General features: G+C 53.9%; 3 protein-coding genes across 11 annotated transcripts in view; 2 read left to right on the top strand and 1 right to left on the bottom strand.

Annotated features, from left to right (window-relative positions):
• The first annotated feature begins 1,045 nt into the window (after positions 1-1,045).
• Positions 1,046-4,131, top strand: LOC142462637 (sulfotransferase 1A1-like). Of its 4 annotated transcripts, none has more exons than XM_075564703.1 (8): positions 1,046-1,139; positions 1,903-2,056; positions 2,150-2,275; positions 2,368-2,465; positions 2,904-3,030; positions 3,110-3,204; positions 3,619-3,799; positions 3,930-4,131. In XM_075564703.1, the coding sequence occupies exons 1-8, from the start codon at positions 1,098-1,100 to the stop codon at positions 4,040-4,042; spliced, it is 936 nt and encodes a 311-aa protein (XP_075420818.1). In that variant the 5' UTR covers positions 1,046-1,097; the 3' UTR covers positions 4,043-4,131. The 4 variants fall into 4 exon arrangements, with proteins under 4 accessions (XP_075420818.1, XP_075420821.1, XP_075420820.1 ...); XM_075564705.1 differs by lacking the exon at positions 1,046-1,139 and adding an exon at positions 1,374-1,706; XM_075564704.1 differs by lacking the exon at positions 1,046-1,139 and adding an exon at positions 1,375-1,681.
• A 190-nt stretch (positions 4,132-4,321) lies between these two features.
• The window catches only part of SGF29 (SAGA complex associated factor 29), a 59,756-nt gene continuing 41,149 nt past the window's right edge, over positions 4,322-22,928 (bottom strand). For 4 of the 5 annotated variants that reach the window (XM_075564696.1, XM_075564699.1, XM_075564701.1 and 1 more), the window contains 7 exons: positions 19,155-19,219; positions 18,190-18,319; positions 17,969-18,115; positions 17,782-17,817; positions 17,505-17,667; positions 16,932-17,011; positions 4,322-6,414 (listed from right to left, as the gene is read on the bottom strand). In XM_075564696.1, coding sequence (XP_075420811.1) covers positions 6,303-6,414; positions 16,932-17,011; positions 17,505-17,667; positions 17,782-17,817; positions 17,969-18,115; positions 18,190-18,319; positions 19,155-19,219 — 733 coding nt within the window. In that variant the 3' untranslated portion in view covers positions 4,322-6,302. Of the gene's footprint in view, positions 6,415-16,826; positions 17,012-17,504; positions 17,668-17,781; positions 17,818-17,968; positions 18,116-18,189; positions 18,320-19,154; positions 19,220-22,928 lie in introns of those variants that run through there. The other variant, XM_075564698.1, reaches the window with a different exon arrangement.
• Positions 13,304-16,525, top strand: LOC142423203 (sulfotransferase 1A1-like). 2 transcript variants are annotated; one of them, XM_075528419.1, is made up of 8 exons: positions 13,304-13,423; positions 14,195-14,348; positions 14,442-14,567; positions 14,661-14,758; positions 15,197-15,323; positions 15,516-15,610; positions 16,008-16,188; positions 16,319-16,525. In XM_075528419.1, the coding sequence occupies exons 2-8, from the start codon at positions 14,201-14,203 to the stop codon at positions 16,429-16,431; spliced, it is 888 nt and encodes a 295-aa protein (XP_075384534.1). In that variant the 5' UTR covers positions 13,304-13,423; positions 14,195-14,200; the 3' UTR covers positions 16,432-16,525. The 2 variants fall into 2 exon arrangements, with proteins under 2 accessions (XP_075384534.1, XP_075384535.1); XM_075528420.1 differs by lacking the exon at positions 13,304-13,423 and adding an exon at positions 13,736-13,998.

Genomic DNA, 22,928 nt, shown 5'->3' with positions numbered 1-22,928 from the left:
TGCCCTTCCTGTCCGTGTTCTAACTCCAGACCATTCTAACTGGGCTTCCTCGTCTTCTCCAAGCAGCTGCGTGAAGGGGTCTGTTCAGCTCCTCTTCTTTGCCGCTTCCTTTTGCTTCAGCGACTACGTTCCAGAGCGAGTTTCCAATTCTCTTCTTGAAAGTAATGTTCCTATTTCTATTCTAAGCAAGCACTTCGGTCACCTTGGTGGTCACCGCACGTGTGCGTATCCCTACCCTGTCCTTTGGAGGGACTTGACCATCCCTGTGGCTCCAAAAGCCATTCTACGTGGTTCACACAACACTCTACCATAGCAATCACTACACATTCCTCATTAAGTCAATCCCTGCCCTGTCCATGGGAGACTCTGCCCCTGAGTCAGCCCCACCCCTCCCAGGGCCCAGTTGGACTCTGAACTTTAATCACAGTGGTAAGGTCAAAATTGGGGGGATGGGCCTTGTGGCCCCAAGCCTTTTTTGCATGTCTAGTGAGCCTAGGTAAGGAAAAGCACTGTTGGGGGTCAGTTCTTCCACCAACCATGAGTGGCAGGTTCCTTAAGGGTGCTGAGGGTGAGCCTCTGGGGGCACAGGGAAGCTGTGGAGCAGGGCACACTGCCAGGGTCATGGCAGGCCAGCACTGCTCCTCTGTCCTCACACTGAACCCCTCACTTTGCCCCACGTTGTAATCTGGGGCCATCCTAATGATTAAAACCAGTCCTTCCCGGGATGGGAGGGCCCTAGTGGGTGCTTTCAAGACTGGCCTGAAGGAGAGTGCCTCCCCTTCTCCCCCAAAGCTCTTGGTTCCCCTTCCCCCCCTCCTCTTTTTACCTCCCCCCATGTGCTCCCCTGACAGAGCTCTGCAGGCTCAGAGTGCAGCTTGGGCTCCAGGGTCACATGGAGAGTCAAGGACTGGACCCTTCTGCCGAATTTCAAGCTTGAAGCGGGCTGTTCAAACCAGCCTAAACTTGGCCTCCAGGCTGGTGTGTGAATGAGAATGGCTTATGGTCCTCCCACCCCAAACTCCACCCTTTCCTTCTGAGAGGACAGCCAAGTCCCTAGTCCCTCCCACGCAAAAGAACTTCCCTCTGAAGCACCCTGCATGCAAGCTGCCACAGCCCTTGGAAGCTCACACAAGCGCCAGGTGAGTGCCCAGGAGGGGCAGACAGGGCTAGCTGCTGCTCAGGCAGTGGCCAGCGACCCCTGACCCTCAAGAGCAGGGGCTTCCTGCTTGACCAGCGGCCCCTCCCATTCCATCACCATCTCCTCTGGCCTCAGGCCCACCCCTCTCCCGCCAAGTTTGGTTGCTATACAGACAAGCTCAATTGCCCAATCAGTGTGTTTACCCCTGAGCCAGGACAGAGTGGGATCCAGGCCCGGCAGGGGGAGGCTTCCCAAGGGCAGGGCCTGGGAGTTCGGTATTTGGCAACAGGGTCAGCTGGGCACTGCAGCAGGAAGAGGCAGGAGATTGAAAAGGGGCCGGTGGACTGACTCTGCAGGAAGAGGCACAAGATTGGGTGGAGAGGCACACCAGGCTCCAACGTCCGTGCTTTCTGACCTGCACTTTGGGATCATCTAGAGTTTGTTTGTTTAAAAAGCCAGGGCACAGAGAAGTAGGGATCCAGAGGCTCTCCAAGGCAGCATTCCTTCAGGGAACCCATTGTCTCGCAGCCATCTGACCTTCAGGTGGATTTGAACCGCTGGCCTGGGGGTTGGTAGCCCAGAACTTCGTGGGGTCTTTCTCCACTCCCAGAGAGTAATTTCTGTTGGGTGTGCTGTGGCCCAGGCACTGGGGTGTTCCCCACCTTTGGCCTGGAGGGAGCCTAGCTGGGTGCGCTTGGCCGAGCCAGCCCTGGTTTTAGAAGGCCGGCAGGGTTGACCCTCGGGCACTGCTGTGCTACTTTCAGGGCAGCATGGAGCTGGTCCAGGACACATCCCGCCCCCCTCTGGAATACGTGAAGGGGTTCCCGCTCATCAAGTACTTTGCAGAGGCCTTGGGCCCTTTGCAGAACTTTGAAGCCTGGCCAGATGATGTGCTGATCAGCACCTACCCCAAATCCGGTAGGCAATGACCATATTCCCCACACCCACCCGGAATCAGGGCCCAAGTGCCCACCCTGGGGAAGCAGGGGCATGCTCTACCTCCCTCCACAGGGACCACCTGGGTGAGTGAGATCCTGGACATGATCTACCAGGGCGGCGATCTGGAGAAGTGCCGCAGGGCTCCGATCTTCATCCGGGTGCCCTTCCTGGAGTTCAAGGCCCCAGGGTTCCCCTCAGGTATGGGGGTGGGTCTGGGTTCCAGTGGAAGAAGGAGGGGAACCATGGACTGAGGTTCCAGATCTTGAGGCCTGACCCCCCCTTTGGCTTAGGGATGGAGTCGCTCAAGGATGTATCAGCCCCGCGGCTCCTCAAGACCCACTTGCCGCTGGCCCTGATCCCTCAGAGTCTGCTGGACCAGAAGGTTAAGGTGAGTACAGGGGTGCCCAGAGAGGCAGCCCCAGGGCCAATTAGGCTGTGCCTGTTCCTCTAGGCTGGTCTCCACACGCCGTGAGTGGTGTTTCATCTTCGGAGTGGGGAGGCCCCATCACGTGAAACCTTGCCCAGTGTGGACCCAACGCTGCAGTCAGTGTGCACGCAGGCCTGGTGGGAAGTTGCGGTGTCCCGCTTGCTCAGATATAGATGGAGGGTGCTGATCAAGGCCAAGGGTAATAGCGCCTGCTGCTGGGGAGCAGGGGCTATGACAGCAGATTTGGCCCTCCTTGCTGGGGGTACCGCCTCAGTGCCTATTTCTGCCCTTGGCTACAGCAGAGGTACTGCACGTGGTGCTGCTGACCACGAGAGGGCTCCCTGCCAGGAGCCTGGCAAGTGGGTGGTCCTGGCATTGGGTTTCTCACTGCTCATCCAGATGATCTACATGGCCCGTAACGCCAAAGACGTGGCCGTCTCCTATTACCACTTCTATCAGATGGCCAAGGTACACCCCGATCCTGGCACCTGGGACGACTTCTTGGAGAAGTTCATGACAGGGGCAGGTAGGCCTGACTGTAGCGGGGGGCAGCCTGGGGACAGCCAGCTGAAACCAACCACTGCTGCCCGGCCCCCCTTCCCTAGTGTCCTATGGGCCCTGGTACCAGCACGTGCAGGAGTGGTGGAAGCTGAGCCAGACCCACCCTGTCCTCTATCTCTTCTACGAGGACATGAAGGAGGTGAGACCACTCCTGCCTTCCGCTGTCATGCCTCGGGACCCGCTGCCCCTCAGCTCCCTGCCCTTCACCAGGACCTGCTGGTCCCTCTGCTCCCACAGCAGTCACGGTGCAGTTGTGAGCTAGAGCCTGAGCTAGCTGTCGGGCAGCCACCGGCCAGCACCTTATTGTGGACACTTCTTGCAGCACTGGGCATGGGCTGGACCAAGCTGAAGGGCCAGTGAGGGCAGAGGTTGCTCCTGGCCTCCCCCACATGAGCCCACACACAGGAGCAAAGAGGGCCAGGGTCCTGGAGTTGGCTCTGAGAGGTTGCTAAGTAGCAGTGGACTGACCCCCTGAGGGGCTAGAGAGGGGTTCCACTTCTTTCTGCCCAGCAAGCAACTCAAATCTGCACTCAGGCACGCTCTACCGTTCCAGGACCCCAAGAGGGAGATTCAGAAGATCCTGAAGTTTCTGGGATGCTCCCTGCCCGAGAAGACCCTAGACCACATTGTGCAGAGCACATCTTTCAAGGAGATGAAGAAGAACCCCATGGCTAACTACAGCACTGTGCCCACTGACTTCATGGACCACAACATTTCCGCCTTCATGAGGAAAGGTCAGCGCGCACCCGCCTGCCTGCAATGGCTGGGCTGTTGGGGAGGGCAGGGCGGGAGCAGCCAGACCCCACCTGCCAGGGTCTCCCCTGAGCCTGGGCCCCCTCTTTTCCCTCTCCTTCTCTCCCTCAGGCATCACAGGAGACTGGAAGCACACTTTCACTGTGGCCCAGAATGAACGTTTTGACGCCCACTACGCAGAGGAGATGGCAGGCTCTGAGCTCAACTTCCGCTTGCAGCTGTGAGCAGAGTCATTCCGGAGAGAGGGTGGACAGCAGGGCTGCTGGGGCCTCAGGAAGAAAGTGAATAAAGTGTGCTTTGTGCTAAATGAGGGCCTCTGAGAAGTCATGAGGAAGCCTGTGCTCTTTCTCCCCCTCCAGCCCTGTGTTCACCCACGTGCCCCGAGTTCCGCCCCCCTGCAGCCCTGAGTTCCCACCTTGTAGTCCTGATTTCCTGGGCGTGCCCCATTTGGAGAGGGAGGGGGGGGTCTAGAGGGGGGCGAGGCAGGAGCTGGACGACACAGATACGGGGACAGAGCTGTTTATTGGGTCACAGAGGATCTTAGGTAGGAGACGCAGGTCGGCCGGTGGCCTCACTTTTTCTTGGGCTCCTTACACGCCACCACGTACCTCTGGGCCACATTGAGGGGTGGGGAGTAGCCGTCTGCATAGGAGGTGTCTTCAAACAGGACCGAATAGTCATCCTGGGGCTGTGGCAGGAGGCACACACAGGGTGAGAACCTGCTTAGAACCATCTTAAAACCTGCTCCTGACTAAGACCACCGAGAACATGCGTTCCAAGGGCTCCCAGCCTTCACCCTCACCGCTGCCTCTCTGGAGCCCAAAGCCTGGAGGCCTGACCCTAGTCCTTCATGGGGACAAAGGTCAGAGGAAGCAGGGGCACCTGACCTGTCGGAGCCAGCCGACGAATTGAACAGTCCTGAGAGGGGGAGCGAGGATTAAGGAAAAAAAGAGAGACAGAAAGTATTGGGAGGGCAGCAGTCTGATGGACTGAAGCACCGGAGTTTATTCTGCACGCGCCTTATATCCATGCAGAAACAACCCGGGTTGACTATCTCATTGGTAAGCAAGCACATTTGATACACATAGCAACTCTATCTTCTGCCAAGCCAGACATGCTTGAGAAAATTAAACATCCTGTTTTTCTTAGACCTTGCTTGCTTTCTTGTCCTTCACAGTCTGTTCAAAGCATAAAGTCACAGAAGAAATCAGCAAACACTTAGGTCATGAGACTTCTCAGCCGTTTCAAGGCTGAGTCTTAATGGGCTTCAGCATCTCCCCCCTTTTCTAATTACTGAAGACATTTTCATTCAAAACGTCGGCAGATGACTGTACCTGTCTTAGGTTGTTAAGTCCTGAAATCGTCCTTACCCGTCATCAGTCACAGTCCCCCAGGCGAGAATCACCTGTCTTAGGTTGAGAGGCTCAGACGCGATCTTACCCATCTTTGACTAACCAGCCTCCGCTTTACACCCCTGTTTGGGGAGGGGGCGAAGCGCGCAGATGCACTTCATGAAGCTTTGTTCTTAAGGCCAATAATTCAACCATAACCTTGTGCAGTATCATAGGGAGAATGCATAAGAGCAACAATACACACACTCCTGCTGTGACCACGGACATAAGCATTTACTTTTTGATCTAACTTCCTGTCTCTATGTTCTTGAGGACCCAACACATTAGTCACATTTTTGGATAATTCATTTACAAATCGGGCAGTTTGTATGTTTTGTGAAAGTACAATTGCTGCAGTAGTAGCAGCAGCAACTAAACTTAATATAGCTAAAATACTTGCTATGAGCAAACCCACACAACGCTTAGGTCTGGTTAATGCTTTTTCAATCTCTTCTCATACCTCTAACCTTTTTTTCTGAATACCAAGACCCAGTAATATTCACTGGCAACATAACAAAAGAAGGTTGATACAAAATGGCGACAACAATACCTTCAGGGATCCAGGTAATACAATTAGACAAATTACAATTATTACAAGACATGTTAAACTTAAAATCATCATGATCTATAGTAATATTCCCTGCCAACAGTACATAAGGCGATGGTACGCAGGCAGTAACGTTTCCCTGAGGTCTGGAGGAAGGGCCCATAAGCTTCATGTCCCCCAAAGCAGCCCCGATTTTCCACCATTGAGTTCGTGGAAAACCAGTCTGACCACCAAAGTCCTGCAGACAGCCCTTTTCGCCATTTGGCAGTATTTTTTTGAGTATTGTCCTGGTTGCCGGACCAATCGATGATATATCTTTCTTTTGTGATGTTATACCGGATGGGCTTGTCCATGAGACACGATCTCCACAATATGGTTTTATTACTCTTTCAAGTCTCTAGTCCACAAGAAGAAACAGACTGCGGAGTGGATGAGATAACATTTTCTTCACCTTGTACAGGGAGGGAGGGAGTCATTAACCCACATCGTGATTTCCGGACCTTCTCAGACAGTAGACTGTAAGAGGGGTGGATCAGGAACTTAAGCCTAGTACTGCTCACTGCAAAATGTCCCCAGAAGCACTCCGAGGCAAATTACCATCTGCATGCCTTGCAAACTGCACCAACCGTTCCATCGGTCACCGTGCTCCATCAGCATCCTGTGGGAAAAAACACAAACATGCTCTCTTCCCCATATTAATACCGGGTCGGGGCCATGCCCTGAGGCAAAAGAAGCCAGTGATCCCTCTTCATAGGCTCTTTGAAGTTGGTGGAAGGAACACTAAAGGAAAATTTTTTATAATCGTTTGGATCCAACGGGATAGTGTAAAAAAGTCTTTTAAGTCTAAAACGATCTTATCTGTATTGGCTGGAGTAGCAGAGGGGAAGGGAGCCCAGGCTGCGGGGCTCCCATAAGCTCCATAGCATCCTTAACCCTCCTTTACTGCTTTTCCTTACAAAGCACCTGCTAAAGCAAGCCCCTGAGTAAAGGAAGGTCCAATGTCCGAGCACAGTCTGACATAATCGGACAGGTTGCCCTTTTTTCTAAAAAGTCTCAGCGCTGCCTGGCAGGCAGCATTTGCATTTTCAAAAGCCAATTGTTTAATTTTTTAAAATAAAAATCCCGATTTGAATTAAACAAAGGGATAAAAAATTCAGCACATACTTGAAGGTTACATAGTCTACAAATGCTGGCAACAGTTTCCCTTGGAGAGTCGTTGCATTGGTGTACTTATTATTTTTTTGATATTAAAAAAAGACTCAACTTTAAGCAGTAATAAACACAAGCAAAAGTGATTTTATCTTTAAACTAAATATTTAGAAAAACCTCTTTGTACATACAAGTGAAAGAGTATGTAATACTTACACACACGTGCGCACACACACACTTTGTTCACACAAACAGCTTATATCTGCTGTATTTTGAAAACTCTCATGAAACTCTGATTTCCATAACAAGTAACCTCCTTACATACACGTTTGAGTCAGCTGTTTCCATTCTGCAGGGCCAAGCACCCAGATGGAAAGTGTATCTATTAAAGATTGAGTAAAAGGAGCAGTCGGGCCATATTGGGCACAAGTAACCTTAAGTTCCTTTAGCTGTTTGAAAGGAATTGGAATATGATCTCTAACCAGATTACGCTGAGCATCCTGAGGCTCAATAACAGGGAACAGCACACTGAACTCCCCTATAGCCTCTCATCATTCTGCTGCAGCAGGTACGGCAGCACTGAGCATAGATCCTTTCCCTGGAGCCCTAGTCACAACTGGTGCTCCAACTGGCAAGTCTTCTGGAAAAGGATTCTTTTTGCTGAGTGCACTCCGTAAGTTTTGGCACCCATTCCTGGGTCTCCATCGGACAGGGCTTTTCTATTAAGTTAACTCACATCTCCCTCACTTTTGCTGCTAAGGATGCATAAACTCCCTCCCAGCCTACCACTTTGTTTCATCCTGGCATGGCTCCTGAGTTTCTTGCACCGGGTTGTGATTCTCAGGCTGAAGGGCTTCGGAGGCGGCAAAAATTCCTAAGTCTTCATCATGATAATGTGCCAACTCATCCTCTATCTGCTCCGCTTCTCCAGGATCAAGGGGTTCCTCTTCCTCACTTTCAAAGCCCCCAAGGTTACTTTCAGCGGCTTCAGCGGCAGAGGGAGAGGAGGGGGAGGTGCAGAAGGAACTTTCCTTTCACTTTTGTTCGAGCATGCAGATGAATTAGTCTCACCCTGGAGTCCCTCATGCCTAGGGTCCAGGCTATCCCTAACTAAATTCCACAGACTAAACGTGTTTATGGGAACCTTACTAGGTCCATGAGTGGTATAGTGATCTTTTAACCGTTGCCCTACTTTTTTGCCAAGTTTCAATATTTACAGTCCCGTCCTCAGGAAACCAAGGAGATACCTTAACCACAAAATCTAAAAACTTCTCTCATCTTTGGTAGCTTACTTTGCTCCTCTAGCTTTTAGCATACTTAGAAGCATGTTTAGAAAGATCTTTTTGCTATTTCCTTGTCGCATTTTTCTCGCAATAGCTACTCACCACACACCAATCTCTTCGTGTACACGTTTTTAATCCATGAGGCGAGGTCCCCAGGGAATACGGAAGGTGGACTTGGGGGTCAGGGTGCGGTGCCCCAACAGACTGGACTGGAAAGCACTCCTAAACGCCACCAAACAGTCCTTGAACTAACTACAAGCTTTTCTTTCTTGTGTTGCATTTTGTTTTTGTCATTGGTTTGTTGTTGTTGTATATTGTTGCTTGGTTTTGCTCTGTCTTGTTTTTCTGCGTGTTATTATCTCCACAGGTCTGTCTAAATAAGATAGGCTGGATGAACAATTGGAGGAGAAAATAAGGGGACTGACAGTTCCACGGGGACATGGGGGGGGAGGGTAGAAGGGGAAGGTAGTCATGGTAAGAGACCCAGGGATAAGGGAACAACAAGTGATCCAAATCAGTGGTGAGGAGGGTGTGGGAGGCTGGTAGGGCATGATCAAGGGTAATGTAACCAAGAGGAATTGCTGAAACCCTGGTGGGCACTGAGCATGATAGTGGGACAGGAGGGAAGTCAAAGGAAATAGAGGAAAGAGCTGGGAGGCAAAGGGCATTTATAGAGGTCTAGATAAAGACATGTACATAAGGAAATATATTTATATATGAGGATGAGGAAATAGATCTATGTGCATATATTTATATGTTTAGTATCAAGGTAGCAGAAGGACATTGGGCTTCCACTCATGTACTCTCTCAATACAAGAATACTTTCTTCTATTAAATTGGCATTCAATGATGCTCACTTTCCCGACACAACCGCTGAAGACAAAAAAGGTGAACACCTAAATGTGGTGAAGAAAGCTGATGATGCCTGGCTATCAAAAGATATAGCATCTGGGGTCTTAAAGGCTTGAAGGTAAACAAGCGGCCATCTAGCTGAAAAGCAACAGAGTCCACATGGAAGAAGCACACCAGCCTGTGTGCTCATGAGGTGCTGAAGGAATCAGTTATCAGGCATCAAAGAACAAAAAAACATATCATTGTGTATTCACCTCCAAGATACAACTGATGAAGACTAATGTGTGCATAAGCAAAGGTGGTGAAGAAAGCTGATGGTGCCCGGCTATAAAAAGATATAGCGTCTGGGGTCTTAAAGGTTTGAAGGTAAACAAGCGGCCATCTAGCTCAGACGTAACAACGCCCACATGGAAGAAGCACACCAGCCTATGCGATCACAAGGTGTCCAAGGGATCAGGTATCATCAGAACAAAAAATCTTACCATAGTGAATGAGGAGGGGAATGCGGAGTGGAAACCCAAAGGCCACTTGTCCCCCAATGGAGTCCCCCTTACAGAAGGGTCTTAGGAAGGAGAGGAGCCAGTCAGGATGTGATGTAGCAATACTTACTCTCCTAACCGCCCACTGTCACGATCCAAATCCTACTTTGCAAGTCTGGCTAGACCAGAAGATGTACACTGGTACAGATGGGAACTGGAAACACAGGGAATCCAGGGCGGATGATCATCTCAGGACCAGTGGTGTGAGTGGCTATACTGGGAGGGCATAGAGAGCGTGGGTTGGAAAGGGGAAGCGATTTCAAGGATCTACACGTGACCTCCTCCCTGGGGGACAGACAACAAAAAAGTGGGTGAAGGGAGACGTCGGAAATAGCAAGAGATGACAAAATAATAATTTATAAATTATCAAGGGTTCGTGAGGGAAGGCGGAGTGGAGAGGGAGGGGAAAATGAGGACATGATGCAAGGGGCTTAAGTGGAGAGCAAATGTTTTCAGAATGATGAGGGTATGTATGTACAAATGTGCTTTACTCAATTGATGTATGGATGGATTGTGAGAAGAGTTGTATGAGCCCCTAATAAAATGATCCAATAAAAAAAGAGGCTGTTCCATTTGCCCAGACCTGGGGCAGGACGCTCCCCAAAGACCACTGCACCCACAGGGGCCTGCACCCTATGCGCCTTTGACGTGACTCAGCAAATAACAATGCCTGTGAACCCAGGGGGTAAAAACTCTATTTCCCTAGCTCTGAAATGATTAAAAAGAAAAAGGATGACTCCCACGGTGAGAGTCCCTCTCCACTGACGTCAGAATCCTGGGTGGAGCTAGACTCGAGGACGCTGCAAGTCTAGGAAACACTGAGTTCCCTGGTGCAGAGCTTGCCAGAGCCTTGGGGGCTTCGGTCTGCATGCGTGCGCACACCCTCCAGGAAGCACGTGAGGTCCCCCTTCCTAAAGCTGTGGCAGTTCTGCTCTGGGACCACCACTCTGCACGGAGCAGTACTGCTGGCCTAGAGCTGAGGTCCGACCTCCCAAGGGAGCCTGCTGGTCCCTCCGGTTCCTGAGAGAACTGCTCTTCCAGAGGGCCTAGCCTCCCAGCCAAAGCTGAATCCCGCTGTCTGCCACTAGCCTGGCAGTGACCCTTGGGATGGTGTCACCCAGGAGGCTCGCTGCACCTGGGCCCGCTGCCCCACAATCCTTGACACGCCCTGGTATTAGTGGGGAGACAAACCGGTTCAGATGCGTTAGCATAAAGCAGTGCAATGCGTGCAAATGAACAGCCTCCATGCTTGACTCGGCTCCCCTCCTGCAAGAGTGAACAGTAAGCCTGAGCTCTGGGCCCTTCTCTCTTGACGGGAGGGTGGACTCTAGGCTGGCACACAGCAAGCAGCTGAGCCACAGAGCTCCAAACAGGTGGGCTGGCCCACCCAACCCACCTGTCTACTGCTGGCCAGAGCCAGAGCCTGAAGCAGCGCTGCCAGCTCTGGGCCACTCTGGAGTCCAGGCTGTTGGAGCAGGTGGCCTCAGCAGAACCAGGTTCGTCTCCCCGGCATGCAGCTCCTTTGTCCATTTGCATGTGGCTTGGCCTGGGGCTTGGGCCACTTTCTCCCTGGCTTCTAAGCTGACACTTCCCGAGCAAGGTCAGGGCTAGTGATCCACCTCCAGTCAGCACCAGGGAGTGGCCACGCTGGAAAACTGAGCTGGCCCTCTGCCTACACTCACCTGAACCCTCATACACCCCACCTCCCTCCTGGAGCTCCGCTCTGGAGCCCCAGAGGCCTCTGTTGTCAGTCCCTGAGAAGTCGCCATGTGTTAGGCAGGTCACTAGGCCCTTACACAGAAGCATCTTCAGAAGGGCGCTGGCACTGAGTTACACAATCGTCTGTCTCCCTGAGAAGCGGTCCTCCACGCCATGCCTGTGCTCTCTGGCCATGTCCCTTGGAGCCCTGTGGCCAGGGCGCAATGTCCAGGACCTGGTCAAAGAAGGAGGTGCGTGGTTACAGAACCGCTGAGGGGTGATTTCCTCTTCCTGCAATGCAGACACACACCAGCGGGGGTGCAGCAGTGTCCTGGGCAACAGCAAGAGCAGCAGCGAGGCCCAAGTGCAGGCTCTGCTCCCTCTGGCTCCTGGCATGTCACTGCTGCACCGGACACCTGCAGTGACCCCCTCATGCATGGAGTGCACCTCTGTGCCTCGCCGTGCTTACCCTGCTGGGGTGTGCGGGTCTGCGAGTCTGAGGAAGTGAAGTGACCTCAGGACTTGGGGCTTGGGGGGTAATGGGTGGGTGAAACCCCTGGCTTCAGTGCAGGGTTGAGAATCAGCCTTCCCGCTTGGCAGATTACAAAGCCCTCTGTTTCTGCAGCATCGGCTCCATGCTGACTCACAGCAACCCTGTCAGAGGCCAGTCACTCCGTGCCACCAGGAGAGACGCCCTATCTTTGTGAACTGCTCTGCGCCCGGGGCACTGAGGGCCTCCGTGGGTGTCAGGTACTGTTCTCCGCACCTCACGATGATGGACGTGCCAGCTCCACCTCGCTGCCCTCCCGTTAGAGGGAAAGTGCATCAAGTGTGTGGGACAGTCACAGGTGCCCAGCCAGCGTGGACGTAGTTCACTAGGGCCGACTCTAGTGCGTGGAGCCTGGGCTTGCAGAAGCTCACGGACAGCCACCTGGGAGTTCTCCAGTCTTGCAACTCAAGGCTTGGCTCCCACCCCCACCACCCTCACGTCTGGAAGCTTGAGAAGCACCAAGCTTGCCCTTCCTGTCCGATTTCTAACTCCAGACCATTCTAACTGGGCTTCCTCGTCTTCTCCAAGCAGCTGCGTGAAGGGGTCTGTTCAGCTCTTCTTTGCCGCTTCCTTTTGCTTTAGCGACTACGTTCCAGAGCGAGTTTCCAATTCTCTTCTTGAAAGTAATGTTCCTATTTCTATTCTAAGCAAGCACTTCGGTCACCTTGGTGGTCACCGCACGTGTGCGTATCCCTACCCTGTCCTTTGGAGGGACTTGACCATCCCTGTGGCTCCAAAAGCCATTCTACGTGGTTCACACAACACTCTACCATAGCAATCACTACACATTCCTCATTAAGTCAATCCCTGCCCTGTCCCTGAGTCTGCCCCTGAGTCAGCCCCGCCCCTCCCAGGGCCCAGGTGGACTCTGGACTTTAATCACAGTGGTAAGGTCAAAACTCCGGAGGAAGGGCCTTGTGGTTCCCAAGCCTTTCTTGCATGTCAAGTGAGCCTAGGTAAGGAAGCACCGTTGGGGGCCAGTTCTTCCACCAACCATGAGTGGCAGGTTCCTTAAGGGTGCTAAGGGTGAGCCTCTGGGGGCACAGGGAAGCTGTGGAGTGGGGCACACTGCCAGGGTCATGGCAGACCAGCACTGCTCCTCTGTCCTCACCCTGAATCCCTCACTTTGCCCCACCTTGTAATCTGGGGCCATCCTAATGATTAAAACCAGTCCTTCCTGGGATGAGATGGCACTAGTGGGTGCTTTCAAGACTGGCTTGAAGAAGAGTGCTCCCCCTTTCTCTCCCTTCCCTCTTGTTTCCCCTTCCCCAACACCTTCTTCCCTCCCCACCCTCCCTTCTCCTGACAGAGCTCTGCAGGCTCAGAGTGCAGCTTGGGCTCCAGGGTCACATGGAGAGTCAAGGACTGGACCCTTCTGCCGAATTCCAAGCTTGGAGTATGTTGTTCAAACTAGCCTAAACTTGGACTGCAGCCAGGTGTGTGAATGAGAATGGCTTATGGTCCTCCCACCCCAAACTCCACCCTTTCCTTCTGAGAGGACAGCCAAGTCCTTGTCCCTCCCACGCAGAAGTACTTCCCTCAGAAGCACCCTGCAAGCAAGCTGCCACAGCCCTTGGAAGCTCACACAAGCGCCAGGTGAGTCGCCAGAAGGGGCAGACCTGGCCAGCTGCTGCTCAGCCAGTGGCCAGCAACCCCTGACCCTGGAGAGCAGGGGCTTCCTGCTTGACCAGCGGCCAACCCCCATCCCATCACCATCCCCTCTGGCCTGGGCCTACTCCCCTCTCCTGCCAAGTTTGGTTGCTATACAGACAAGCTCAATTGCCCAATCAGTTTGTTTACCCCTGAGCCAGGACAGAGTGGGATCTAGGCCCGGCAGGGGGAGGCTTCCCAAGGGCAGGGCCTGGGAGCTCGGTATTTGGCAACAGGGTCAGCTGGGCGCTGCAGCAGGAAGAGGCAGGAGATTGAAAAAGGGCCGGTGGACTGACTCTGCAGGAAGAGGCACAAGATTGGGTGGAGAGGCACACCAGGCTCCAACGTCCTTGCTTTCTGACCTGCACTTTGGGATCATCTAGAGTTTGTTTGTTTGTTTGTTTAACAAGACAGGGCACAGAGAAGCAGTGATCCAGAGGTTCTCCAAGGCAGCATTCCTTGGGGGAACCCAGTCTCGTGGCTATCTGACCTGCAGGTGGATTTGAACCGCTGGCCTGGGGGTTGGTAGCCCAGAACTTCGTGGGGCCTTTCTCACTCCCAGAGAGTAATTTCTGTTGGGTGTGGTGTGGCCCAGGCACTGGGGTGTTCCCCACCTTTGGCCTGGAGGGAGCCTTGCTGGGTGAGCTTGGCCAAGCCAGACCTGGTTTTAGAAGACAAGAGGGGGTTCACCCTCAGACACTGCTGTGCAACTTTCAGGGCAGCATGGAGCTGGTCCAGGACACTTCCCGCCCCCCTCTGGAATACGTGAAGGGGTTCCCGCTCATCAAGTACTTTGCAGAGGCCTTGGGCCCTTTGCAGAACTTTGAATCCTGGCCCGATGACGTGCTGATCAGCACCTACCCCAAATCCGGTAGGCAATGACCAGATTCCCCACACCCACCCGGAATCAGGGCCCAAGAGCCCACCCTGGGGAAGCAGGGGCATGCTCTACCTCCCTCCACAGGGACCACCTGGGTGAGTGAGATCCTGGACATGATCTACCAGGGCGGCGATCTGGAGAAGTGCCGCAGGGCTCCGATCTTCATCCGGGTGCCCTTTCTGGAGTTCAAGGCCCCAGGGTTGCCCTCAGGTATGGGGGTGGGTCTGGCGTCCGGTGGAAGAAAGGGGGAACCAAGGACCGAGGGGATGCAGGTCTTGAAGCCTGACCCTCCTTTTGGCTTAGGGATGGAGTCGCTCAAGGATCTATCAGCACCCCGGCTCCTCAAGACCCACTTGCCGCTGGCCCTGATCCCTCAGAGTCTGCTGGACCAGAAGGTTAAGGTGAGTACAGGGGTGCCCAGGGAGACAGCCACAGGGCCAATTAGGCTGTGCCTGTTCCTCTAGGCTGGTCTCCACACGCCGTGAGTGGTGTCTCATCTTCGGAGTGGGGAGGCCCCATCAAGTGAAACCTCGCCCAGTGCGGACCCAACGCTGTAGTCAGGGTGCACGCAGGCCTGGTGGGAAGTTGCAGTGTCCCGCTTGCTCAGATGTAGGTGGAGGGTGCTGATCGGGGCCAAGGGTAGTAGCGCCTGCTGCTGGGGAGCAGGGGCTATGACAGCAGATTCAGCCCTCCTCGCTAGGGGTAACGCCTCAGTGCCTATTTCTGCCCTTGGCTACAGCAGAGGTACTGCACGTGGTGCTGCTGACCACGAGAGGGCTCCCTGCCAGGAGCCTGGCAAGTGGGTGGTCCTGGCATTGGGTTTCTCACTGCTCATCCAGGTGATCTACATGGCCCGTAACGCCAAAGACGTGGCCGTCTCCTATTACCACTTCTACCAAATGGCCAAAGTACACCCAGATCCCGGCACCTGGGACGACTTCTTGGAGAAGTTCATGACAGGGGCAGGTAGGCCTGACTGTAGCGGGGGGCAGCCCAGGAACAGCCAGTGGGAACTAACCACCGCTGCCCGGCCCCCCTTCCTTAGTGTGTCTTCCTGGAGTTGTTCATGACGGCGGCAGGTAGGCCTGACTGTGGCCAGGGGCAGCCTGGGGACAGCCAGCTGAAACTAACCACCGCTGCCCGGCCCCCCTTCCCTAGTGTCCTATGGGCCCTGGTACCAGCACGTGCAGGAGTGGTGGAAGCTGAGCCAGACCCACCCTGTCCTCTACCTCTTCTACGAGTACATGAAGGAGGTGAGACCACTCCTGCCTCTGCTGTCATGCCTCGGGACCCGCTGCCCCTCAGCTCCCTGCCCTTCACCAGGACCTGCTGGTCCCTCTGCTCCCACAGCAGTCGCGGTGCAGCTGTGAGCTAGAGCCTGAGCTAGCTGTCGGGCAGCCACCGGCCAGCACCTTATTGTGGACACTTCTTGCAGCACTGGGCATGGGCTGGACCAAGCTGAAGGGCCAGTGAGGGCAGAGGTTGCTCCTGGCCTCTCCCACATGAGCCCACACACAGGAGCATGGGCAAAGAGGGCCAGGGTCCTGGAGTAGCAGTGGACTGACCCCCTGAGGGGCTAGAGCATGGTTCAACTTCTTTCTGCCCAGCAAACAACCCAAACCTGCACTCAGGAGTGCTCTGCCCTTCCAGGACCCTAAGAGGGAGATTCAGAAGATCCTGAAGTTTCTGGGACGCTCTCTGCCCGAGGAGACCCTAGACCACATTGTGCAGAGCACATCTTTCAAGGAGATGAAGAAGAACCCCATGGCTAACTACAGCACTGTGCCCACTGATATCATGGACCACAACATTTCCGCCTTCATGAGGAAAGGTCAGCGCGCACCCGCCTGCCTGCAATGGCTGGGCTGTTGGGGAGAGCAGGGCGGGAGCAGCCAGACCCCACCTGCCAGGGTCTCCCCTGAGCCTGGGCCCCCTCCTTTTCCTCTCCCTCTCTCCCTCAGGCATCACAGGAGACTGGAAGCATACCTTCACTGTGGCCCAGAATGAACGTTTTGACGCCCACTACGCAGAGGAGATGGCAGGCTCTGAGCTCAACTTCCGCTTGCAGCTGTGAGCAGAGTCATTCTGGAGAGAGGGTGGACAGCAGGGATGCTGGGGCCTCAGGAAGAACGTGAATAAAGTGTGCTTTGTGCTAAAAGAGGGCCTCTGAGAAGTCACGAGGAAGCCTGTCTCTTTCTCCCCCTCCAGCCCTGAGTTCTCTTGCAGCCCAGTTCCCCCCTACAGTCCTGAGTTCTCGCCCTGTAACCTAGAGTTCCCCAACTATAGCCCAGTGTTCTCCCCCGGCAGCCCCAGTTCCCCCATCCACCCCCAGCATTCCCCCTGGTGCCCGGTGTTCTCCCCCTGGTGCCCGGAGTTCGCCCCCTGCAGCCCTGAGTTCCCGGGTCTGTCACATTTGGAGAGGGAGGGGGGGGTCTGGAGAGGGCCGAGGCAGGAGCTGGACAACACAGATACGGGGACAGAGCTGTTTATTGGGTCACAGAGGATCTTAGGTAGGAGACGCAGGTCGGCCGGTGGCCTCACTTTTTCTTGGGCTCCTTACACGCCACCACGTACCTCTGGGCCACATTGAGGGGTGGGGAGTAGCCGTCTGCATAGGAGGTGTCTTCAAACAGGACCGAATAGTCATCCTGGGGCTGTGGCAGGAGGCACACACAGGGTGAGAACCTGCTTAGAACCATCTTAAAACCTGCTCCTGACTAAGACCACCGAGAACATGTGGTCCGTGGGCTCCCAGCCTCCACCCTCATCGCTGCCTCTCTGGAGCCAGAGCCTGGAGGCCTGACCCTAGTCCTTCATGGGGACAAAGGTCAGAGGAAGGAGGGGCACCTGACCCATGTGGTGGGGCTGTTAATTGAAGGTTCTGTGTCCTGCCCAGGCGTCACCCCAAGGGCACCAGGCATCACCCCGAGGGCACCAGGCAGGGGTCCTGGAGGGAGAGAGGCACTGGGCTCTCACAGCACGGTGGGTGGTAAGTGGGACCTCGGTCTCCGGGAGGAAAGGAGCCTGGTGCAGGCCCTGGTGTCTGAGAGGAGAGAGCCCGCTGCCCTTTGCCCACACATGAGCTGGAGAGGAGTCAGCTGGCATGTGGGGTGGCACAGCACCGATGGGGCCAGGTGGGCGACCTACCCGCTGCGGAGGGGTGTGGATCAGGGCGCGGTAGAAGCACGTGGTCTGTGGATAGAGGGCCAGCACCAGCTGCTCCTTCTGAAACAAGGCTTCGGGGTCCGTCTCTGGGTTGGCTTTCCACTGCGGTAGAGGGATGACACGACGCCGGCTCAGAGTGTGTCTCCTGGAGGGAAGGGGAGGGAGGAGCGTGTTAACCCAAGACAGGTGGGGGACTCCTCCCCAGCAGCCTGCTTGCCTCACCCGCCACGCACACCCCCCGCCAGTCCCAGACACTCACTCCTTGCCTTCTTCATCGATGTCATCAACCTCATATCTGGGGAGAGCAAGAGGAAAACACGCTGCAGTGCAGGGCACATTGGGGCAGGGGGCGTGCTGCAGCCTGCAGCCCACCAGGAAAGCACCGTGCCCACGTGCAGACAGGCAGGGCAGGCCAGCCTGAGCCAGCAGCCACCGGGCCCACTCACTTGTTGGTAGCATGGCTGTAACTGACCACCTCAGCCAGGATCCACTGCTCATCCCCGTCCATGGCCTTCACCCGGGCAGCCACCTTGTCTCCAGGCTTGGCCACGTAGTCCCCCGAGGCTGGAATGGCCCCACAGAGGGGTGGGGGCCTATAAGCAAGGCGTCATTGTCAGCCGCAGCTGCCCCTGGGCACCAGCCCCCACCACCCTCCCGTTGCCCTCACTTGTCTCCAGGCTTCCCGATCCACAGGGGCAGGGTCATGGCCGACTGCTGCAGCAGCGTCATCAGAACGCCGCGGCGCATGGTCTTGCGCGGGGGCTCTGAGTCATTGTACAGGCCGGCAATCTTGGCCGCTGTGGGAGAGAAGGGAGTCCTGGTTCTAGAGACTCCCAGCACCCTGCACGGTCCACCTGGAGCCCCCACTTCCAAAATCCACACCCAGTGCCAAAGAACCATGCATGCCCCAGCACTGGATGCTCATGGCTTAAAATGTCCACCAAGGGAAGCTGACCACGTAGCTGAGCCCTGGGGGAGGGCCTGCAAAATCACTGCCACCACCACCCCCCCAGTAGATCCAGCCTCTCAGCAACCCTGCATGGGGCCGGTCTTTACACACCACAACCCCGTCTCCCTCCCTGCACACAGCTGCCTGGGCGCTGCCAGCTTTGGGTTCGCAACCCCACGCATCGCCCACAGCCCCGGCGGACTGGAGGGGTAGAAGGCAGGGTGCCTGGGTACAAGTCTGTGTTCACTTAGTGAAAAATTCATAAAGTCCTAGATCTATGTATCCTGCTGTTAATACATGTTGTACCTCCAACAGAAAGACTATGCCATCTTCGTGCCCACCCTTGAGAAACAGAGAGAGAGAGAGAGAGAGAGAGAGAGAGAGAGAGAGAGAGAGAGAGAGAGAGAGAGAGAGAGAGATAGAGAGAGAGAGAGAGAGAAATAGATAGAGAGAGAGAAGGTCTGTAGAAATAAGCCAGTTCTTACACAGGAAGACTTGGCAGTGGGGACAGGGGAGAGCATTGGGCAAGGGACACGGTGTGCTGGCCTCTGGTGGGGCCCTCCTGTCCCAGCCCCAGGCTGTCCAGCCCGCTGTAGGTCAGAAACTCCTGGGCACAGGGAGCCGAGGCGGGCGGGGGTCACAGAGGGCCCTGGGGGAGGCGAGGCCACTCTCCCCGGACTCACCGATCCGCCGCTCTTCCAGCAGAGACTTGATCTCAGCAATCTTGTCGAGGGCTTTCCGGAGGATGCTGGGGTGGGGAGGGGAGAAGGCCTGGGTGAAGCTCTTGGCTGCAGTGCCAGGCTAGTCTGCTTGGACCAAACGTGCTGCTGAGAACTAACAACACGTAATATGCTTTGTTGCACCTTAAATGCCTAAGAGGGTGGCGAGGAAGCAGGAAGGCCAACACTGATCCCAGTGAGGGCCACGAAGCACCTGACCAATTCGGAGGAAAGGCTGTGGCACTGACACCTCTGGAGACCCGATGGACAGAGCTGAACCCAGGGTCTGCCAGGAAACCAGCTCTGCACCAACCCCGCCCCACCCTTGGTGGGGAGAAACCATCGGCACAGCGGAGGGTGGACAGGGTGGACTGTGTTTAAAGGAAGACCTCTGCACGGCCTGACAACCCAGGCACCCGAGTTTAGCTTGTAGGTGGTCCCAGAGTGGCATCGCCCCCCTGCCAAATAAAGAAACCACCCCGCACAAAACCCGCTCATCAATTCCACCTGGTAGAGACCCCGAGTGTGCCAGATGGAACTCCCCACAGAGACCAGGGGATGTTTTGTGCAACTTTCTATGGTCGATCAGAACACACTGTTACAGAACATGCCACTGTTTTACATTCAAGAGTTCATACACATCCTGCCCTTTCCCAGATCTCTGGACTTTCTCCTCAGGTAAATACTGCCCTTTGATAAGGGCTGATGAATCTAACCCACAGGTGAGTTGGTCCTGTCTCTGCAGGCAGAGTCAAGTGGAGTAAAGGGTCCACCCAGTCGCAGGCCTGGTCTCTCGCATGATTTGCAGTGTTGCTCCACATCCCCGACCCCCGACCCCTATCCAGGGATTTTAAAGGGGCCACTTGCAAAGCAGCTGGGAGTGGCAGCTGGGCACCAGCTAGTTCCTCTGGTCTCAGGGTGGTGTGGCTTTTAGTGCCCTGGATGGCTTAACTCCGTGCGTCTTGATTTCCATCACCTTCTTTCCCTCTTGTTGGGAGGAGAGGCCAAGAGCTGCATTCTAGATGGCTGCTTACCAACCTTGAGGACCCCAGTCCCTACTCACCAACGCAGGGCGTGGGGCATTGTCTCCGTGGACCACGTGAGGCCAACTGCCCGTGGTGTCCCCCAGAGGATGCTCTTGACCCATCAAGGCTCAGCAACTTGTTCCCTAAAGCTGTTTACTTTACTGATGTCTAAACCGTTTTCCCCACATTGTCTCCTACATGTTCTACCACATTCACATTTCTAGGATTCACCACGGGTAGAAACTCTTGGAGTAGCTCTCTTCTAGGATGCTGGGAAGTGATTTTGAGCTAACAATTCTTCCGACAGTCGATGAGTGCCTAACACAAGCGCCACCCAGGAACCTGCCAGATGTCTGGAGGCTGAAAGAATATCAGCTAGAGTAAATCCCAAGAAGAAGTCACCAAGGCACATCATAGTTAAATTATTCAACTCTGAGGAAAAGGAGAAAATCCTGAGAGCATCTAGGGGAAAGCAAGCAATCACATATAAAACTTCCCAAATAAGAATATGCTCAGAGCTATCAACAGAAACTATGAAGAGGAGAGAGTGGAGTAACACATTCCAAAAACTGAAGGAAAACAACGCAAACCCAAGAATACTCTACCCCGCCAAATTATCAATCTTGATGGATGGAGAAGTAAGAGTCTTTCCAGACAAGGGAAAACTCAAAGAATATGTTAGAAGAAACCCAGTCCTACAAAAGATCCTTGCGGACCCAGCATGGGCGGAAGAACACACTCACTAAGCATAAATAAGAGACAACCACATAGAACAACCTCACCCAGAGGGCAAAAAAGAGAAAACAGACCTCAAGATAGCATTGATTTATAGATGGAAAGAATTCAAAGGCTGCTGAGATAAGCTTTAAAAAATTTTTTTAAGGGGCATAGGGTAAAAAGACTATGATACACAAGCATTTCTGGGTGAGGACCAGGTAATATGGCAGGGAACAGACCAAATACAGGGATACACATGGTAGACAACTAAAAAGGATGTGAGGTAAGGAAAAATATAATAATAAAAAAGAAATGGGTAGCAGGGTCACAGGGCACAAACCCACCCAAGGAGAGGGTATAGTTTATATCTCCACAGGGAAAGAGGGACAAGACTTCAACCCAGGGCTCCAAGATATAAATACAACATGCCAGCATGGAATAGGGAACCAATGGAGAGATCTGAGGGGACTGCCCTAACCCCTACTATTACGTGGACACCTGCTCCTCCCCTCAGAAGAATTTATTTCAAAGGTCGGCATTGACTCTACAGCTCTGGGAGAGAGACATATTTGATTGGAGCACACGGGAGCAGATGAAGGGGGAAGAGGAGAATGCGGAGCACATCCTGGCCCACCAGGCCATGAGGATGATGTTCCCGATTAGAACAGCCGGTCCAGAGAGGCTGGCCCCACATGGCTGGCCCACTATGAGGCATGACGTCCCTCACTGACCCATAGCCATACAGGGGACAACACCAGAGACACATTGTGGGAATTATGCCCAATTTGATCCCGTCACACCTAGGCAAAACACTAAAGGGGTGCAACAGAATAGCAAGGGAACTGAGCGGCGAGGTCCCCAGGGAATACTGAAGGTGGACTCGGGGGTCAGGGCGCGGTGCCCCAACAGACTGGACTGGAAAACACTCCTAAAGGCCACCAAACAGTCCTTGAACTAACTACAAGCTTTTCTTTCTTGTTGTGTTGCGTTTTGTTTTTGTCATTGGTTTGTTGTTGTTGTTGTATATTTTGTTGTATATTGTTGCTTGGTTTTGCTCTGTCTTGTTTTTGTGCGTGTTATTATCTCCGCAGGTGTGTCTAAATAAGATAGGCTGGATGAACAACTGGAGGAGAAAATAAGGAGATCGAGTGTTCCACGGGGACATGGGAGAGAGGGAGGTGGGGGGAAAGGTAGTGGTGTTAATAGATCCAGGGACAAGGGAACAAGTGATCCAAATCAGTGGTGAGGAGGGTGTGGGAGGCTGGTAGGGCATGATCAAGGGTAATGTAACCAAGAGGAATTGCTGAAACCCTGGTGGGCACTGAGCATGATAGTGGGACAGGAGGGAAGTCAAAGGAAATAGAGGAAAGAGCTGGGAGGCAAAGGGCATTTATAGAGGTCTAGATAAAGACATGTACATATGGAAATATATTTATATATGAGGATGAGGAAATAGATCTATGTGCATATATTTATATGTTTAGTATCAAGGTAGCAGAAGGACATTGGGCTTCCACTCATGTACTCTCTCAATACAAGAATACTTTCTTCTATTAAATTGGCATTCAATGATGCTCACCTTCCCGACACAACCGCTGAAGACAAAAAGGGTGAACACCCAAATGTGGCGAAGAAAGCTGATGGTGCCCGGCTATAAAAAGATATAGCGTCTGGGGTCTTAAAGACTTGAAGGTAAACAAGCGGCCATCTAGCTCAGACGTAACAACGCCCACATGGAAGAAGCACACCAGCCTGTGCGGTCACAAGGTGTCCAAGGGATCAGGTATCATCAGAACAAAAAATCTTACCATAGTGAATGAGGAGGGGAATGCGGAGTGGAGACCCAAAGCCCATTTGTCCGCCACTGGAGATCCCCTTACAGAAGGTTCTTAGGAAGGAGATGAGCCAGTCAGGATGCGATGTAGCAATGATGAAAAATACAACATTCCTCTAGTTCCCAAATGCTTCCTCTCCTCCCCGCCCACTGTCATGACCA

The sequence above is a fragment of the Tenrec ecaudatus genome, chromosome 12, assembly GCF_050624435.1.
Source record: "Tenrec ecaudatus isolate mTenEca1 chromosome 12, mTenEca1.hap1, whole genome shotgun sequence".
NCBI lineage: Eukaryota > Metazoa > Chordata > Mammalia > Afrosoricida > Tenrecidae > Tenrec > Tenrec ecaudatus.
The sequence above is the reverse complement of the archived record's forward strand: the minus strand, read 5'-3'. Positions and strand labels throughout refer to the sequence as shown.

Bases quoted from the DNA above. Each gene is read 5' to 3' on its own strand.
- LOC142462637 (XM_075564703.1), top strand. From the start codon at position 1,098: ATGCAAGCTGCCACAGCCCTTGGAAGCTCACACAAGCGCCAG. The intron at 2,276-2,367 runs GTATGGGGGTGG...CCTTTGGCTTAG, and splicing joins GGCCCCAGGGTTCCCCTCAG to GGATGGAGTCGCTCAAGGAT. The intron at 3,205-3,618 runs GTGAGACCACTC...CTACCGTTCCAG, and splicing joins TCTACGAGGACATGAAGGAG to GACCCCAAGAGGGAGATTCA.
- LOC142423203 (XM_075528419.1), top strand. From the start codon at position 14,201: ATGGAGCTGGTCCAGGACACTTCCCGCCCCCCTCTGGAATACGTGAAG. The intron at 14,349-14,441 runs GTAGGCAATGAC...CTCCCTCCACAG, and splicing joins CAGCACCTACCCCAAATCCG to GGACCACCTGGGTGAGTGAG. The intron at 15,324-15,515 runs GTAGGCCTGACT...CCCCTTCCCTAG, and splicing joins GAAGTTCATGACAGGGGCAG to TGTCCTATGGGCCCTGGTAC.